This window comes from Tripterygium wilfordii, chromosome 10 (assembly GCF_013401445.1).
Source record: "Tripterygium wilfordii isolate XIE 37 chromosome 10, ASM1340144v1, whole genome shotgun sequence".
Classification (NCBI taxonomy): Eukaryota; Viridiplantae; Streptophyta; class Magnoliopsida; order Celastrales; family Celastraceae; genus Tripterygium; species Tripterygium wilfordii.
In genome coordinates this window covers 4,195,628-4,213,116 of record NC_052241.1, presented here as the reverse complement: position 1 = coordinate 4,213,116, position 17,489 = coordinate 4,195,628, and the positions used below count along the sequence as shown (strand labels likewise).

At 37.6% G+C, this 17,489-nt stretch overlaps 3 protein-coding genes across 8 annotated transcripts; 1 reads left to right on the top strand and 2 right to left on the bottom strand.

Annotated features, from left to right (window-relative positions):
- Positions 1–940: 940 nt before the first annotated feature.
- On the bottom strand, positions 941–5,573 carry LOC120008077 (probable protein disulfide-isomerase A6). Its single transcript, XM_038858587.1, has 11 exons — positions 5,314–5,573; positions 4,382–4,466; positions 4,099–4,196; positions 3,890–3,945; positions 3,422–3,539; positions 2,946–2,973; positions 2,724–2,815; positions 2,476–2,632; positions 2,271–2,395; positions 1,920–2,019; positions 941–1,323 (listed from the first exon to the last, which is right to left on the bottom strand). The coding sequence occupies exons 1-11, from the start codon at positions 5,460–5,462 to the stop codon at positions 1,258–1,260; spliced, it is 1,074 nt and encodes a 357-aa protein (XP_038714515.1). The 5' UTR covers positions 5,463–5,573; the 3' UTR covers positions 941–1,257.
- An 805-nt stretch (positions 5,574–6,378) lies between these two features.
- On the bottom strand, positions 6,379–10,904 carry LOC120007754. 6 transcript variants are annotated; one of them, XM_038858174.1, is made up of 8 exons: positions 10,738–10,904; positions 10,612–10,660; positions 9,488–9,707; positions 9,040–9,288; positions 8,578–8,898; positions 8,209–8,468; positions 7,075–7,307; positions 6,379–6,464 (listed from the first exon to the last, which is right to left on the bottom strand). In XM_038858174.1, exons 1-8 carry the CDS (start codon positions 10,781–10,783, stop codon positions 6,445–6,447), a joined length of 1,398 nt encoding a protein of 465 aa, XP_038714102.1. In that variant the 5' UTR covers positions 10,784–10,904; the 3' UTR covers positions 6,379–6,444. The 6 variants fall into 6 exon arrangements, with proteins under 6 accessions (XP_038714102.1, XP_038714100.1, XP_038714103.1 ...); XM_038858172.1 differs by lacking the exon at positions 6,379–6,464 and adding an exon at positions 6,509–6,951 and having other exon boundaries at positions 9,040–9,282; XM_038858175.1 differs by lacking the exon at positions 6,379–6,464 and adding an exon at positions 6,509–6,951 and having other exon boundaries at positions 9,488–9,727; positions 10,776–10,904.
- A 3,116-nt stretch (positions 10,905–14,020) lies between these two features.
- LOC120007267 lies at positions 14,021–16,422 on the top strand. The gene is made up of 2 exons (XM_038857469.1): positions 14,021–14,180; positions 15,833–16,422. The coding sequence occupies exons 1-2, from the start codon at positions 14,021–14,023 to the stop codon at positions 16,420–16,422; spliced, it is 750 nt and encodes a 249-aa protein (XP_038713397.1).
- Positions 16,423–17,489: the final 1,067 nt, after the last annotated feature.

Genomic DNA, 17,489 nt, shown 5'->3' with positions numbered 1-17,489 from the left:
ATGTTAATTACGGGAAAATCAATGCTATTTCAATGATAACCAATTAAATGTGCATAATACTATTAGGAACAACAAAAAGTGATAAAAGACGTAAAATAATGAAAAGTAATGACTAAGTACCAATCAAATGTGCATAAATACTAATAGGAGAAAAAAAAATGATTAAAAAAAGTAACATAATGAAAAGTAACGACTAAACAATTGAACAGCCTAATCATAATCATATAACTAAGATAAGTGTATTACAAAATACTGAAGTGCTTGAGAAGCAGTCACATCTGCTTCTGTATGGCTCAAACTCTTGCCACATGTAATAAAATAAAATAAAATTAAATTGAAGTTGTATTAAAAAATACTTTCAATCATCACGCCTTTTCCGCCTCATGTGATCAATCATATGTTACAATTCAATAATGTCATGTTATATGTAGCAGTGCTATTATCTTACTACTGAATGTACTCACATTATAATTAAAATCTTTGTGAAGTGTATTGCACTTCAAATTTGATCACTTTTAAAAACCTTTTAGTTTTACCTTTTAGTTGCGTGAATAAATGGGGACACATATTTTCAATTTGTTGACACTACTGAGTATTCAGGTTTAGAATGAGATTTATGATTTGTCCATTTACTACTATGCATAGAATGTTGTCCATACACATATTCTTGATAACCTTTGCCACTTTAGAGAAAAAAGCAACGCAAATAAGAATTGCTAAACTCTGAACATATTTTTTTCTTATGCATCAAATTTTTCGCTCCCTTTTAAAAAATTATTTCTTATCATATTGAGAAAAAGATATTATAGTTATTTATTTATCTCACAATTATCTCCATTCTCTATAATTCAAGTTCTACTGCTGTTCATCATGATAACAAAGTATTAAAAAATTGTCAAAAATCTTTATTTTCCAAATTAATTACGTGTCATGCAACTAGTTTTCCTACAAATGTTATCCACTAAAAACCACGCCCGCAAATCAGAATATAATGTCTACGGTCATCAGCATGCAAATTTTAGATAAATCAGCTGATACGTTTTATCACAAAACTGAAGTTGTCACTGTAAATAAGATTACAAAGAGAAACTACCCCGGGGAAAAATACTAATTGCTGTATATCTGCTTGATTGACCATGGCCAACTATATTTTGCATCGCAAGAGTCCCGCCATCACGGGAATGGTGAAAGAAACCAGTCTGCTGGAAACTAGATAGTGGCCCACACTCTGGCCAAGACGTGCTGCAAGCCATTGGATTAGGTGAATGCTGACAGGATATTCTTCTTAAGGGTGAACTCGTCTGCTTTTGCAGGGCTGATTGACTGCAATAATTAACCAAAAATAGATTAAATAACTTTATGTTCACCAAAATAGGGTGAGGTTACCTTTCCCGCTGTCCAAAGTACATGCACCACAAAAATAACTCAAGTTATTATCACTGTTGTATATCTATATAGTTTCGTCTACTAGGAGAATGTCCTCACGTTGCTGCAGGTTCTAAAACTCGATCCAAATGTACAAGATGGTAAAATTCTTTGGATGATCGTAAGGGAACATTAAAGATCAACCAAGAGAACACCAGCCCCAGTTTGTTTTTATTTCATATTTAACCTCATCAGGGCACTCAGATGAATTATCCAAAAAAAAGGTACTAGAGGTGATCAAAGCAGAGGGATTGGACTGAACTTCAAGATGACTATCATCATTCCCTATGTAAATTCTGAATCTGGCCCTATTTCTATGCCAAAGCCTGCCTCTGTACAATTAAAATTCTCAGGACCCTAGATGCAAGGATTTGCTAAGACTCAGGGTAAGAAACAAGTACTTCTTATCCAGTAACCATAATAAAGAACAGAAAAAATTAAAGGAAACTTCAGGAATGGCCCCAATTGAGATAAAAATAAATTATAAACTTTACCTTTGCAAGTATGCGCTGGAGCCGCTCAATCTCCTTCTTTGGATAGTCTGCGCCTTTCTCCAAAGTACTTTTAGCAGCTTTTAGGTAAATCTTTCCATACCTTGCGAGAAGAGGGAAAAGATACTTATTTCTAGGGTCACACAATTGCTTAGTATTGAATAGAGGTTGGTGCAAAGGAGAGGGAGACTTTAAATGCCCAATACCAACTATCGAGTTCTAACAATGGGCTAAAGTACAACTAATATAACAAAAAAAAAAAACAACTGATACTTTCAAGCTGTACTGTTGAATAGGATGGAACTCCCAAGACAGCATTGGTTAACTTATCAAACAGCTACAACTACTTGATACCTTGCGGTGGAATCCCTGAGCTTCTCAACTTCTTCTTCTATCCGGGTGAAGACAGTCTTCTTCTCTTCATCGCCAGCAGATAAGAACTCTTTTACCAAGTCATCTAAACTTGCAACTATGCCAGCCTATAAACAAAATTAAGCAGAAAATAAAAGATTGAAGCAAATAATTTCAGAAAGTGTCCCAGTTTCATTGAGTTGGTCACCTTTGAAGTGAGTTGACCTTTGCTATCCCTATTAGTGCCACACTTTTCATTGATGGTAGAGACAAAGTCTTCTAAATCTCTGCCGCCCTCATAATCTTCACCAGCTTTGTTACTCTTTGGAAAGAATTTCAACGTAGGAAATCCACTAACTCCATACCTGCTCAAATCATTAGCCTCAAACATTGTTCTCACAGTTCTATAAAATTGAGAATCAATCATCTGTAGGTTATGAGCAAGTCTGAACTTACTTCTCTCCGAGATCTTTGTGTTTGTCAGCATCTAGGTTGGCAATCACTACATCTTTTTCCAACTTAAATGCTGAAGCCACCTTTTCATAAGTCTAAAAGAAAAAGATATAGAAGAGTCTATCATTACCACCACAGCCAAGGTGGGTCCAAATCTTTTCAAGCCAAAAAATTGAAAATTAAGCATGTGCCACAATGAAAAATAAGAATGGTTGCAGGGCTTACAGGAGCAAGATTTTTGCAATGGCCGCACCTGGGAAAATGCAATCCAAAATTTGTTAACAAAGGAACACAAATGAGAAGACAGGATAAGCATAAATACATGATTGAAGACAATGCATTTCTCCCTGATTTTCTGTTTCATTCTCTTGCTCTTTAATATTTTTATAGGATGGACAGTAAATACGTTTTATTGAACAGAAGGAATACGCCGAGACAATATTGCACCAACAGCAATTGTCTAAAGTCCAAAAGAACCAGATCCAACACTATTTCAACTATGCAAATAGAAAGAGTATAAAACCACAGAAAAAATTACGTCTTTTGAGAACATAGAGCCTCCCGAAGGAAGGGCCACATTTAGCTCACCCTTGTAAAGTTACCCCAAAAAAACTAGCAAACACCCACAAACAAATATTAGTTTCAAAAGTCAAGCTTCAAACAATTCATATTATCAGGCATAAGGAAGAGAGTGTGCCTACCATGGTGCATAAAACTCTACCAAAACATCCTTGCTCTCATCCAGGACCACCTCATTAAAGTTATCACCCGTGAGTACCACTACATCAGATGGTGCAACAGCAATCTTCACATTGGTCCCTGAAAAAATTAATCAAATTATTATTTGCAGAAGCTCCACAGCATATTTAAGTGCAATAAAAAATAATAGGATGTGTTCTACATAGCATTTTTAGGAAAGACATGGTAGTTTAAAACTTTGAGAGTTGAGACCCATCAGGATGCAGCACGTTATAGCCTAACAAGCATATCATCAGAAGATGGGAGAGTAGATGTAACACAACATCAGAAGGGAGGGATGTGCTTCATAATGACGTGCCACTGTCCTCCATACTCAATAATGAAGATTATTCCAATGTTGATATTACCAAAGTTAATATTGAGATGAAGTTTCCACGTGTTAGGATTATAAGGAACCACATATTTATTACCTCCTTCACTATTCACGAACTCAGCAAGGGCTTCTGCAGTGCGTGGCCCTTCATACCTATAAGCACAAAAAGGCAACACACGCATCAAGAGTGTTGTGCAAAGTTGGGAAAAAATGAGTAATGACCCAAATAGTATTCAGATATATGATGTCCTAAGTTTATGAAGAAGGTCAGAAAACTCAGTTTTAAACAAGAAGAATTAGCCATACTTTTTGGGCTCCATAGTTCCCTTAGGAAACCATTGAAGTGTGGGGTATCCACTCACTCCATATTTGCTGCATAAGCTCTTATGCTCATCACAGTCCACCTACAACACATGAGTTCAAGCAATATGATCAAAGAACCAACAGATTTATGATAGATGAAGCTACAATAACAAGTACCCGAAACTTCAGGTATAAGATTGTTTAAAACCAGACAAGGATAGCTTCAGTATATTAATAGTATGCAGATGAACAAAGTACCAAGCAATGGCAATAGTTCACAACTGACCTTTCCAATTAAAACAGATTTTGCCTTCTTAAAGCTTGTGCCAAGGTTCTCATACTCTGGAGCAAGTTTTTTACAGTGCCCACACCTGTCATTTAAAACATAATATAAATCCAGGTCAGTAACTTCCATGAACTAATTTTGTGATGAAAGCCTGATTTCTGGAAACATCCAAAGACAATTTTGCGATGAGCCAATTAAAACTTGCAAAAGAACATATCCTCTCCCATCAAGATATGCAAGTTCATTTGGTTACTCAAGTGCATTTCTCAATTTGATTGATACTAATTCAAATTTATTATAAACCACAAAATGGAAGTTGGAACGCATGACTGAAAATTAAGGCATTTACATGCTCAATTTCTATTTTAAAAACTTATTACAATTCATGCTGGTTTCTGTAAATATTCCCAGAAACCACAGTACAAACTCAAAAAGTCAGTTGCAAGAGTCAATCGAGAAAAATAATTCTCAACCATCACATTGCATCTCCTAATTTTGTTAGTCAAGTGTATCCTAAGTTTGATTCGTATCAAATCAAAAGTTTCCAAAAATTGGTAATCGTAAGTCAGTTCTCCATCTCAGAAAACGTCTTGCAGTTACATTTACAGCAACTAAATAGGAATTTTCCATCTCATCAATTTTCTGATGATACTTTTGGTAATTCTATCGCTTAAATATCCTCAACTAGTCGTACTAAATTTGTCGCGATCATATCATATAAATCTAGATTCAGTTAAACAAAACCCATCAAACAACAGCCACTAAAAAATACAAAGATCCGTACAAAGCATATCATCCGAAATACAGATCCAGATAGCTATGGATCCTATCATGTCTTTAAGTTTTAAACGATTGCTCATACAAAACGAAGAAACTAGATATGCAATAAACCGATACAAAATGTGAAGGTTAGAGTTAAGGAGATGAATCACCATGGAGCGTAGAACTCGACGAGAGCTCCTCTATCTTGACCAACTTCCTTGTCGAAGTTATCTTCGGTAAGCACAACGACGTCTGCCAAAACTGATGCAGCCAACAAAGCCGTCGACACAACGGCTAGCCAGATCTGAAATTTCGCCATCGCTTGATTTCAGAGTTTCAGTCTTTCTTCGCTTTCACTACGTTGATTTTGTGAGCTCACGCCGGTTTTGTGGAGGCAGGTACGACTCTCGTGCGGGAAAAGCCCGAGTAAGGAGACCTTCACTCGCATGGCCGTCATCTTAGTGATTTGGCAGAACATGATTGGTTGTCTGTGTTGTCATGGTTCTCGTTCGACACGTGTAATCCATTTTTCTGCCTCTCCCAACCTTTTGTTCACTTTCTAACCGGCCAATTTGAAAATTTTTTTTTTAGGTGAGCCAATTGTAAATTAGGGTATCTTCAATGACTTACTTAAACTAAATCCCTTTGTAGCCCAATTCTTATCCACCTTGATAAGCTATTTGGCTCAGCCTATGTGTAATTGTAGGTTTGTAGTCATTAGGCCCCGCCCAGCCCAATTCTTGCCCACCTTGTAGCCCAATCATTATATTCTTTCTCTCATTCTTCTCTTCTAAGTCTCATGTGGATCCCGCACCTGCAAAATTTACTTTTTAATTTTTTTTAATATCATCCAACCACTTTAATTACAGCTGAACATCACTGTCTCAAAAAAAATTTTAAAAAAAAATCACGCTGGGCAATGGAACTCAATCACAATGTGTCCGCCATTTCTTTCTTTTTTTTTAAAGAAAATTGATCCTTTGCAACAAGGGGCTCAATTTCACCAGGATAAGAATTTGACCACACTAATTGAAATCAAACTCTAACATACTTGGTCATTCTCACAAGAGAATGAGCTATAACATTACCCGAACGAGTAGAGTGTTGACATTGACACACCCCAAGGCAACACACAATAGACTTAGCTTCCTTAACAAAGTAGCCCATTCGTGAGTCTAAGAAATCATCTGTTTGCAAAGCCCTTAACAGTGGCAATTCTTTTTTTTTTTTTTTTGTTTTCTTCATCTAATACCAAAAGTATTTTATCTTCTAGGAAGATCCATCATCCATGCACATTCCTTCTACAAAATAAATTTGTCACCTAGAATTCAGTAGAACAATGAAAGAAAAACCAAAAAAAGAAAAGAAAAGGTCAGAACAAGTTCAATTTCTTAAAGCTGATAAAAATAAGGCCAATTTTTGCTGGAATGACATTCCATTACAGAAGATCTTAACAGCCTATGAATTCATCAGCAAATAGCAATGTTTGTGGTATAACATCTTGTCACAATGAGCCCAATATCAGTCAAATAAACATCACCCATGGGGGCAGGGGTCCACGATAACTTCTAGACTCTCCTCCAATCTCAATTGCTTCTAAAAACAGGAATATCTTTCCATCAATTTTTCATCGGCTAGCTCATCCATAAAAATTTATTTGGGATCAAATGAGCTCATCCAGACAAATACGTAGCCTCGATTTTCTGAGTCGTAAACCATGTTCAAGTTCATAGATTTGCCTCTTTACATGCTTTCAACATATACATCATTTTGACACTTCTTTTGTGACTCGTTCACGCCTTTGGTTCCTAAAATTAACAGTGAACATCAGAAAACAAAAGTCATAACCAAAATTAGCATTCAACCTCAATAATGTGACAAAACCATTCTAAGGTAAGAGACATCTCAGTTAATAATGTTGTAGAGATTACCACTGTTCATTGGGTGACTGTCAAGGTGCATTAAAGCACAATGCAAGTTCTCCAAATCTTCCATATAAATAATGTTTTCAGAGAGTTGCCCCAACAACACAAGCATATGACGGTGAACTTGTAACCCCAACTGCTGTTGGGAAACGTTCTCATTAGCCACCACAGCAGATGGGGAACCTGGTGGTTGTATACAAGCTGACCATTGGCAATCATCCATCATCGTGTTGTTCAGCCTAAAATAAGAATAAACAGTTAATTTAAAGATATTGAAAACACGTACTGATTAATGCAGCCTAAAGTATAGATAAGATATGAATGTATTTTAATATTTGCAAATTGAGGGCATCACTAATCTCTTCATCTTCATTGATTATCACCTTTTCCGAGTTCTGGAACACCTTAATTACCTTCCAGGAAAATCAAATCCATGATAAAGCCCAATGTTGCACAATGAAGTACAAACATGAAGAATTCAACTACTATGCAATTATATGTCAATGCACACGGTGAACTGAGGTGATCATAGGAGTGAGAACGGTCATTTCTTGTGGGAATTGAGGGTGAGCATGACCTTGTAAGCATACGACACCCAAAATATCCTTTCGTTTTTTTTTTGAAAAAAAAGCAACAACAACTAATTTTCATCAAGGGTGAAATACATAAATGGAACTCATTCTCTAGTCTCCACAAGGGAGATGGCTCATTCTCACCAAAATGGTGAACTTGGGATTCCACCCTCCCAAAACCCAACCAAACAAGGGAATGGTGGATTCCCACCTTATTCCACTCTCACAAGACGAACCAAATGCCCCCAACAAGACACAAAATGCCTCCCTCAACAGCCCCCGTTCAACACACACACACACACACCCCTGCCCAGCCCAAATGAAGAACTGGTTTATTTCTACAGGAATGACTTTTTATCTATGGTCCAATATAAGGAGAAGCAGAGAAACTATTGCATGACCCAGAAAGATAAGTTATAAAATGGTCATTAATAACTTCTATTCTGCCGGATGCCATAAGCTTGTCATTTTTGTCTTTCATAGTTTCATAACAAGAAAATCCAATTGCATTTAATAGCACAGAGAGAACAATGAGTACATAAACTTACAAACAGCAATTTTTTCTTACTTTTTTAGCATGGCAAGCAAGCCATATTTGTCCTTCACGAGAAACACGGCATCTACTGCATCATCTTTTGTCCTTACAAGAGTGTCCAAATTGCCATAAGACATGCACACTGAGTGAATCATAGAATCATCAGTTCTGGCGTTTAAGTTGCTAATTCTAATGGTTACAGCCTCCAAGGCATGCAGAGGAGAAATTGGAATACTGAAGTTATTCACCATAATTTGACCAGCAGATAGTGCTTTCCTGCTTGATTCTACACTCTTGAAAATTAGACACAAATGACATGCATCAGAAAAGCATACGTCAAAAACCTTCAAGGAGGGGGATGGGGATGGGGATGAGGTAGCTATTACGGGGATGGGGAATCACCTCAAATTCAACGTCGCAGCAGTTTAGTCCACTTTCTACGGTCCTCATAGTTGCATTCGAGATCTTCCCAAAAATGGACATTGCCTCTTTCAACTGAGGAGGATTAATTGTAGAAGGTATTTTTTGAACAGTTACAGAATTCAAATTTCTAACATTGGACTCCTGTTTATTGCCAATATTAGATCTAGGGCCACCATTGTGGTTCTCAAGTTTGAGATGTGGAGGTGACGACGAGTTACCCAACCTCAGGGCTTCATCTTTCAGTTGGGGCCTGCTTTTGGGGAGTGAAACAGCTGACGCATTTCTTGTACTCTTAGTTTTCTGCATGATATAGAGATCAAGAACCAAAGCAAGAAAACAGGTCTTACTCAAAGCATATTTATCAACGATGCATTTACAAGAGCACAAATAAAAGATAGGTGAGCAAGAGAGTAAACTCAAGTCAGAACAACATTTGCATACCATAAATCGGTCAGGTTTTTCTGTTCTCAATTTCAGAGTTGGACCTATGCCTTGCGGCAATGAGGATCCCAAATCTAAAAATTTATCAGCTTTACCGTTGGAACTTGAATGCTTGTGGTTCTCAAGCCCAAAATGTAGATCAGAAGAAGAGTTATGTAGCTCCAGGGCTTCATTTATTGACCTCAGGCTGCCTATTTCATGTAAAGATGAACCAGATAAAGCGTGCCTTGCCCTGTCAATTTTACGCTTCTAGAGACATGAAAAGGTGAGAAACAAATCAAATGACTAGATCCAATAGAAACCATAACAACTACAACATATATAAATGTGCAAATAGTGATGACAATGGATGAAAAACCTGAACTGTCCGCATACAAACCCACACAAATATTCACGCAGAACGACAAGGCTAGTGTTCTAGTGAGCGAGTAGATTATCGTATGTATACCCTAAAATGTTGAGGTTTTTCTGTCATCGATATAGGGAAGGTATCTATGCCTTGTCCCACAGGCGGACCCAATTCAGAAAAATCGTCTTCATCAGATGAACTGTCTGGAGACTGCTCCGGATTCCCTACTCCTTTTGTTATGAAGTTGGACAATGTTCTTGAGCACAAAAGATTCCTCACCGAAAATAAGTCAATAGAATTACCTATTCTGACATTGCACCTACCATCCAGAGACCACCACTGCTCTTCAAATCAGAATAAATCAGCAGTAACTACTAATCATAGATAAAAGAAAATGTTGTAGCAATCAATGGCATTAGAGATTGTTGAATGTTTAATGAGGTGAGCATATTAAATTCAGGGGAAAACAAGAAAGCACTGAGCATGAATCTTCCACAAACAGATAAGCCAAGTAATTCTCACACACTTCAAGATGAAGAAACTCCAGGTCAAAAAACGTGAGCTTCACATTATGATCTTAGAAAGCAGGGTAAAGCCTGTGAAAATATGATAAATAAGAATAAAAAAGCCAATAACAGAAGTCCAACAGGTAAGTAAAATGGCTAATTAGCCCAATACCTTTTTTCCTCACTGTGAGGTCATGCACCTACATGGCTAATCAATCTTCCTCGCATATTTATTTAAATATTTCACTCAAGGTCATGAACTTAGAAAACCAATTGCAAGCCACCAAGTTGGGATATAGAAAAGCACCTAAAAATCAAGTGACCATAATATTGAAATTTGAAATAGATGTAATCAACTGAAGAGTATTATGATATAGGAGTCCACTAAACTCTATTCAACCGATAGTGAGTTAAAACCTCTCCAACCAAACCTCCCTCATTCAGTGAAGAGACGAAGTTTCCTTTGGCAAAGGACCACACATATATCTTCACCTTGCACCGTTCAAATCTGTATCTATCAACCCTTGTAAGGACAGTCTAAAAATACATTCACACCCGTGCAAGAGTAAAAAATTCACAGAGAGGTATCCAAACAGAAAGAATTAATAAAAAATTAAAATGAAAAAAAATGAATATGTCACGCCCTAATCAGTTCCAGTAGTAGTTAGTACGTAATACTATGACGGTAAATCAGAGAAAATGAACGCCATAAATTACCTTTCAAGCAAATTGAGCTTTCCTTCGAGCTTAATCAGCCGATTTTCACCTAATACACATCAAAATGACGACATCTGTGATGTTCTGTTATAGATTTTAGAGTACTTGTGAGAAGGAGAGTTTTACCGGTTAATGGAGGGTAAATAGAAGTTCGGAGTCTCGACCTGATCATCTTCACTGAATCAACGCGGAGCCCCGACGAGCCTTATACCGGACAAAGAGAGGCGCGGCCGGAGCTACAGAAAGCTTAGGAACGACTCCGTTTCACTCCTTTCTCGGTTTCTAACATCTCTTTCTCCTGTTATTTTCAAGGTTTTGAAAACCGGACCGGACCGGCCGGTCGGACCGGTCCAACCGGTGACCGGCCACTTATCCGGTCCGGTTGAGGTACCAGAACCGGTAATTGATGAACCGGGATATTTTCGGTTGAACCAGCCGGTTCTTCGGTTGAATCGGTCAGAACCGGGCCGATTTTGACCGGTTCGGTCATTTATTAAAGTTAACAAAATATTTTTTGAAATTTTGTTATTTGTGGGGTTTGAACTCATGACCTTTTGTTCATTAAAAAAGGCTTTAACCACTAGGTTATGAGATTTTCTTTGTTTAAAATGGTAATTTATTTAAATATATTGTATTTTTATGAAGTTTCCTTATATATTATATGCATATAATATAAATATATATATAAATAATTCATTACGTTAAAACCGGTTTGAACCCGCTTTAAACCACGGTTGAACCTTTGAACCGTGAACCGAAGACTTTTCCGGTTTGATGACCGGTCCGGTTTTAAAAACCTTGGTTATTTTATTAGTTTTTTTAGTTTTGTGTTAAATTTTAGTTATTACCTATTTCTTTTTCCTTTTGTTAAACATGGGCCGATGGGCCCGCTACTGTTAAAAAATATCGAATTGGCTCTGCACGTATGAAAAATGCTGGATCAAATTACTCTACTTTACTTCAGACTAAACACGCCCCTGTACTTTGAAGGTTGGGCTAAACAAGTACCTGTAATTGTAGCACATTTTCATTATAATGGCATCATGTGACCATTAAATGCATAATTTTTTTTTGTTTATCATTACTGATGTGACATTTTAAGAGCATAAATGTCCTTATACTTCAGATGGTGAATCAACTAAGCCCTTGAATTTGAACAAATTGATCAAAAGTCCTTCTTTCCTGAATCTCCATCTCATTCTTCTTGCCCACCTCCTTGTTCTCCCTCAAAACGATTATCGTTCTTGATTTGAAAAATGGAGAAGAAGAAATTGAAATCTTTAAACCTAAACTTTTGTAACACCCCAAACCTTTTCCAAAGTTAATTACATGACACGGTAATTACTTGTATTTTCTCAGCTATCTAAGTTCATACGATTAGTGTGCCCATAGTCTTATTATCCGAATACATCACTATACTTCAATTCATTGAAATACTTTATTGATACATAATCCATAATTTAAAAGTATTCAAATACACTTATTCTTGTATGGATTTCTTCCCTTCCACACTTTCAGTGTGGGTGTTTGGTAGTGCGTTTGCACTGCGTTCAGTTGCAACACACCTCACAGTACCACAGTTTTTTGTGACACGCCAAACAGCTTTTGCGTTCCAACTCACCTCACAGCACCACAACTTTTTACCTCACAGCACCTCACCACACCTCACAACACTCCCAAACGCTTACAATGTATGTTGAATTGTCCTACGTAATCAAATTAGGTCAATTATTTTATTTTAGATTAATGTACAATATAAAAATTAAGTGATTTTATATTAATATTATTAGTCATCTAATATAACCGTAATTTAGATACGTCAAACGCACCTCACAGCACCACACCGCACCGCACCACAGTTTTAAAAGTGATGCGCCAAACAGCTTTTTGCGTTCTAACTCACCTCACAGCACCACAGTTTTATAACTCACAGCAACACACCACACCTCACAGCACCTCACAACATTCCCAAACAAACCCAATATGTACGGGGAACATATAGGCGGGTTAGCCAAGCTAAACGTTGAATAATTACAAGCAAACACATAAATTTTAAACACAAGGGAATAGTAATTTCTCCATTAACAGTATTTATTCAAAACATTCAAAATTTCATGGAATCGGATGTTGGATCTATGGTCCTACATGTCTAATTTTGATGATATTAAATCTTTTGTAAATGATAATGAAACATTATAGCAATATTTGATTTATGTGAATTGAATTTAAATTAATATATCTTATTGATTACCTTACATGAATATGTCATTGAAGTGAGGCTTTTGCCTAATACTATGTGAATTTGACATTTACTCATGCTTGATATATTGCTGAAAATTCAGAATTGCAAATGAACTAGAATGGACTAAGTTAAGAAAGAGTATTAATTTTCCAATTATCATATCTTAGCCAACTTAGGTCCAAATGACTTGAAACTTGAACCACATGCACATGAACGTTTAATATATGTTCTAGGACTATAATAATGAGAAATTAAGTGCATCACATATATATTTGGTCATACGCTTAAATTTCGTCAAAACTAGGTTTTACCTAATTTTGTGCATGTGTTTTTTGTGAACGTGGTGAATCAAATGAACTCCGATTCAAATGAAATTTCGTGTGCACCTTAGTTTCATTACTATAAACATATTTGACTTAGGAAACTTCAAGAGGAAATGTCATTTACACTGAGTTTGCAAAATGACATTGAATTTACACTTGAAATTTATCTGTTTCGCTATTAATGACCTATTTGCTTGGTTGAGTGACCAAAAGATTTCCGATGGTTATGAAATTTTATATGGATATTCTAATACATATAAAATGATTTATTATGTAGTAATATGAATTTTCTGGGTTGTTTTTCTATTATAATTAACCTATGCGCTTTATATGAAGCACTTTGAGCTTACATGCAATTGGGGAGTTCTACCTCCTATTTCCTTGTAGGTTAATCATCATTGTGGTATCATATGACTCAGAATTCAGTATGTTCAAGATTTTCTAAGTCCGGTTTCTAAGAATGAGGTTGGAGCTCTAGGAAACTAAGAAAAATCTTAAATTCGCCAACTTTCCACTAAGGCATTTGATCAGGTTGAATAAATCCAGTATTGAGGCTATTGGTTATGGTCTTCATGAAGATACAACTGATATTTATCAAGTGAAGAGTGCAGCTGTGTTAAGTGTGTGACAAATTGGACCCAATCATGTGAAGCATGGAGATTTGTTCAACAAGGCTTTTACCAAAAATATACAAACATGTGGAACAAGCCTTGTACTCTCTATTGGAAGTGGTATATTCTTTGTTTAGCTTTTTCACTCAAGACTTGTGCTACCAAGAAGATTAGTTTGGTGCAACCAAACAAGGCCCTTGCCTAGGGTTTGCTTTTGAAGTTTTGGAGCCAAAATGGAAGGACAAGATTGGTCAGTACATTTTCATCCTATGGCTGAGGTTTACTTGTTGTACGACACAACTTTGAAGGGCAAAGATGGAGACCAAGAAAGAGAATCAATGGCTGTGGTTATGACAACCATTTTGCTTGCAAATATAGTCTTACTTGAGACATGTGCAACGGCTCTATAAGGAAGGGCTGAGATTTGACTTGTTTGAGTTATCAATGGCCAAGATTAAGAGCTGCAATGAATGGTAAAGATCAACTCTTGAAGTTTGATCTAATGGCTGCAAGCATAGGAGAACATTGACACAAAAGAGGGGTCTTCTCTTTCATTCAACTTGGAGAAGCATTTGCAATCAAGAAAGAACTTTGTTCAAAGCTTTCAAGCATTCAAGCATCCATTGTCTATTGAAATCCCAGCTTCTTCCTGAGCCAATACTCAAGGCCTTCTCACTATTTTCTGCTGCAAAGAGAGGGCGCTTCCACTTAAGCTCAAGGTGTTACTTCTCCTAAAATCACCTCACCTTACCTACTTGTAAATCCTACCCGTGAGTGTGTGATTGTTGTTATTGAAAGTTCTTCACTTAAATAGCTTAGTGCTAGTTGTGAGAACCTTGGCTAAAAACCCTATTGAGAAAGTCCCTTTGTTAGGGCAAATTGCAAACATTGAAGTTTGAGGGAGTTCTTAGAAACCCTTGGTGTAAGGAGTTTTATGGGTCTCTTAAAACCACACCTTAGTGGAGTTGGGAAAATCCTAGGTTGGTGAATCTAGGTAGTAGACGTAGGAGAAGGGTCTCCAAACTACTATAAATCGCTGTGTTGATTTCCTTGTTTACTTGCTTCTATTTACTACTTGTTTCAAACTGCAGGATTTTCAAAAACCCTAATCTGTCCGAGATTAGCAGGCTGCCTTAAACTTTGAATTTTGATCTGAAATTTTGATATAGTGTTTATTAAGATGTTGTGACATTGCATTTAAAATTTCGTTGTATTTCAACATCATTTGATAGGTGAAATCTGAGTTGAAAAAATCTGTGCGTAGTGTGTTGTTTGAAAATCTGTTTTGTGCAATTCTTGATTATTTGATATTTGATTATTCACTATATTGTATCACATCTTGAATTGGATTGAATATTGATTAGGATAATCATTAAAGTCCAAATTTGTGTGCTACTTGTTAATGGCATTAATTTGTTTAAATTTTAAAAAGGGATTCCAACTGAAATTTGGAGACACAATTCACCCCACCTCTTGTGTTAAACTTGATCCTCCATCGGAAAGCGACAGTAAATCAGTGAGTGACAAAAATTCATTATAAAGACGAATGTATTTTCTTATAATACAATTTCAATAATGTCTTAAAAACCCTCTTGTCTGACATTTCCATTCATAAATTCATATGTCGGATTCTTGTTTTCCCCAGTTTAAGGTTCTTCCCGAATTTGTCAATCGGTTAGTAAGAGGGGAATTCACCGGTATACTTTCTCGTTAGAAAGATCGTGGTAACAATTCTTTAGGAATATGGGAGTATAATTGCTCGTACCACTACCATCCTAGTCACACTTTGAGACTAGTTTACAAAACCCATAACATAGCCAGGGTTGAAATGGTTATGTGCATAGACATGCATAAAATGTCCTGTCAATTTCCAAATAATTCCTCAGTATTAGAGAGTTTGAAATCACGTTATCACTATCACTGATATCAATTCATCCTTAACAGGGATTTAATAATGTACAACATTTTGAACAATTTTAAGTGTAAAATTCTTTTACGAAAATTGATAGAAAGTTTTCATTCATCATTTATTTGGTCCCTTATAGTTCTCCCATCTACGAAGGTCTTTATTTGGCGTGCTGCACAAGGTATTCTCCCAACTTATGCTAATCTTCTGTCCAGACATATTGGTAGCCATTCAGACTGTCCTATTTGTAAGTGCCCAGTTGAGTCTATATTGCATGCTTTGTGGGAATGTCCTGCTGCCAAAGATGTATTTTGTGCTAGCACTAAGAAACTACAGAAGATGGAAGGGGATTTTTCAGGTTCTTTCACCCAGTTCTGGGGAATGTCCACAATGGTGTTATCCCAAAGAGATCAGGCTATCCTTGCTATCACTATGAGGTGTATATGGCACAGACGAAATAAATTCATTCATGATAATGTTTTTATTCATCCTACTCAAATTGCACAACAATGTATTCTCACTGCTGATGAGTTTGCTTCGGCCCAGTCAACTATGGATGATAGTGCCCCGAGTTTGACAAGTGTGGTGGATGGTGGCGAAGGATGGAAAGGTCCTCCTAATGAGTTTGTAAAGGCCAATTGGGATGCGGCTATTGATAAGAAGGGGAACTGTACTGGAATAGGTGTTATTTTTAGAGATACGTATGGTGACTTGTTGGCTTGTACGTAGTTATTCCATTGGGAAGGCTATTCTTCATCCTATCCATGCAGAAGCATTGGGTGCACTCCATGCGGTCAAGTTGGCCATTGATTTGGGGTTTCGTCAAATTATCCTTGAAGGAGACTCGAGTGTTGTTGTGGAAACCATAAGAGGAGATGAGATGAATTTATCAAACTGGGGAGTGGTGGCTGTGGAGATCTATCGACTGCTATCTTCCTATTTTAGTGATGCATACTCCCAACCAAGGCCCAGCCCGCACCCAATATTACCTATGGGCCGGTTGTAACTAAGGCCCAGGGCCCAACCCCATCCCAGGGCTGGCCCGAAAACCTTGGTTGGAAGATTAAGGTTCCCCTCGCGCATATAAAGCACTTCACCAAGCCTCATCTGCCCAATGTGGGATAAGGGAACCTGCAGCCTCACTGCATCAATTCCCTCCCTCCAACAAGAGAACACGTGTCCCACGTGTGGAACCCCACCCCGTGGACCCACATGCACCCGCACCGTCAGCATGGGCACCCGCTTCGATACCAAATTGATGCATACTCCCAACCAAGGCCCAGCCCGCACCCAATATTACCCATGGGCTGGTTGTAACCAAGGCCCAGGGCCCAACCCTATCCCAGGGCTAACCCGAAAACCTTGGCTGGAAGATTAAGGTTCCCCTCGCGCATATAAAGCACTTCACCAAGCCCCATCTGCTCGATGTGGGATAAGGGAACCTGCAGCCTCACTGCATCATTTAGGAGCTGGGATGTATGCCATGTTCGAAGGGGGTCAAATTCGGCAGCACATTGCTTAGCTCAAATGGCAAAATTGATGCATACTCTCAACCAAGGCCCAGCCTGCACCCAATATTACCCATGGGCCGGCTGTAACCAAGGCCCAGGGCCCAACCCCATCCCAGGGCTGGCCCGAAAACCTTGGCTAGAAGATTAAGGTTCCCCTCGCGCATATAAAGCATTTCACCAAGCCCCATCTACCCGATGTGGGATAAGGGAACCTGCAGCCTCACTGCATCATTTAGGAGCTGGGATGTATGCCATGTTCGAAGGGGGTCAAATTCGGCAGCACAT

What these genes read in the sequence shown, in the direction of transcription:
- LOC120007754 (XM_038858171.1), bottom strand. Translation starts at nt 10,783, where the DNA reads ATGATCAGGTCGAGACTCCGAACTTCTATTTACCCTCCATTAACCG. An exon ending in AAGCTCAATTTGCTTGAAAG is followed by an intron (nt 9,708 to 10,611) that starts GTAATTTATGGC and finishes TCTGGATGGTAG; the next exon opens with GTGCAATGTCAGAATAGGTA. An exon ending in TTGCTTGCCATGCTAAAAAA is followed by an intron (nt 7,308 to 8,208) that starts GTAAGAAAAAAT and finishes TTCTTATTTTAG; the next exon opens with GCTGAACAACACGATGATGG.
- LOC120008077 (XM_038858587.1), bottom strand. Translation starts at nt 5,462, where the DNA reads ATGGCGAAATTTCAGATCTGGCTAGCCGTTGTGTCGACGGCTTTGTTG. An exon ending in GTCGAGTTCTACGCTCCATG is followed by an intron (nt 4,467 to 5,313) that starts GTGATTCATCTC and finishes TTTAAATGACAG; the next exon opens with GTGTGGGCACTGTAAAAAAC. An exon ending in CACAAAGATCTCGGAGAGAA is followed by an intron (nt 2,633 to 2,723) that starts GTAAGTTCAGAC and finishes TGATTTGAGCAG; the next exon opens with GTATGGAGTTAGTGGATTTC.
- LOC120007267 (XM_038857469.1), top strand. Translation starts at nt 14,021, where the DNA reads ATGGAAGGACAAGATTGGTCAGTACATTTTCATCCTATGGCTGAGGTT. An exon ending in TATAGTCTTACTTGAGACAT is followed by an intron (nt 14,181 to 15,832) that starts GTGCAACGGCTC and finishes GGTCCCTTATAG; the next exon opens with TTCTCCCATCTACGAAGGTC.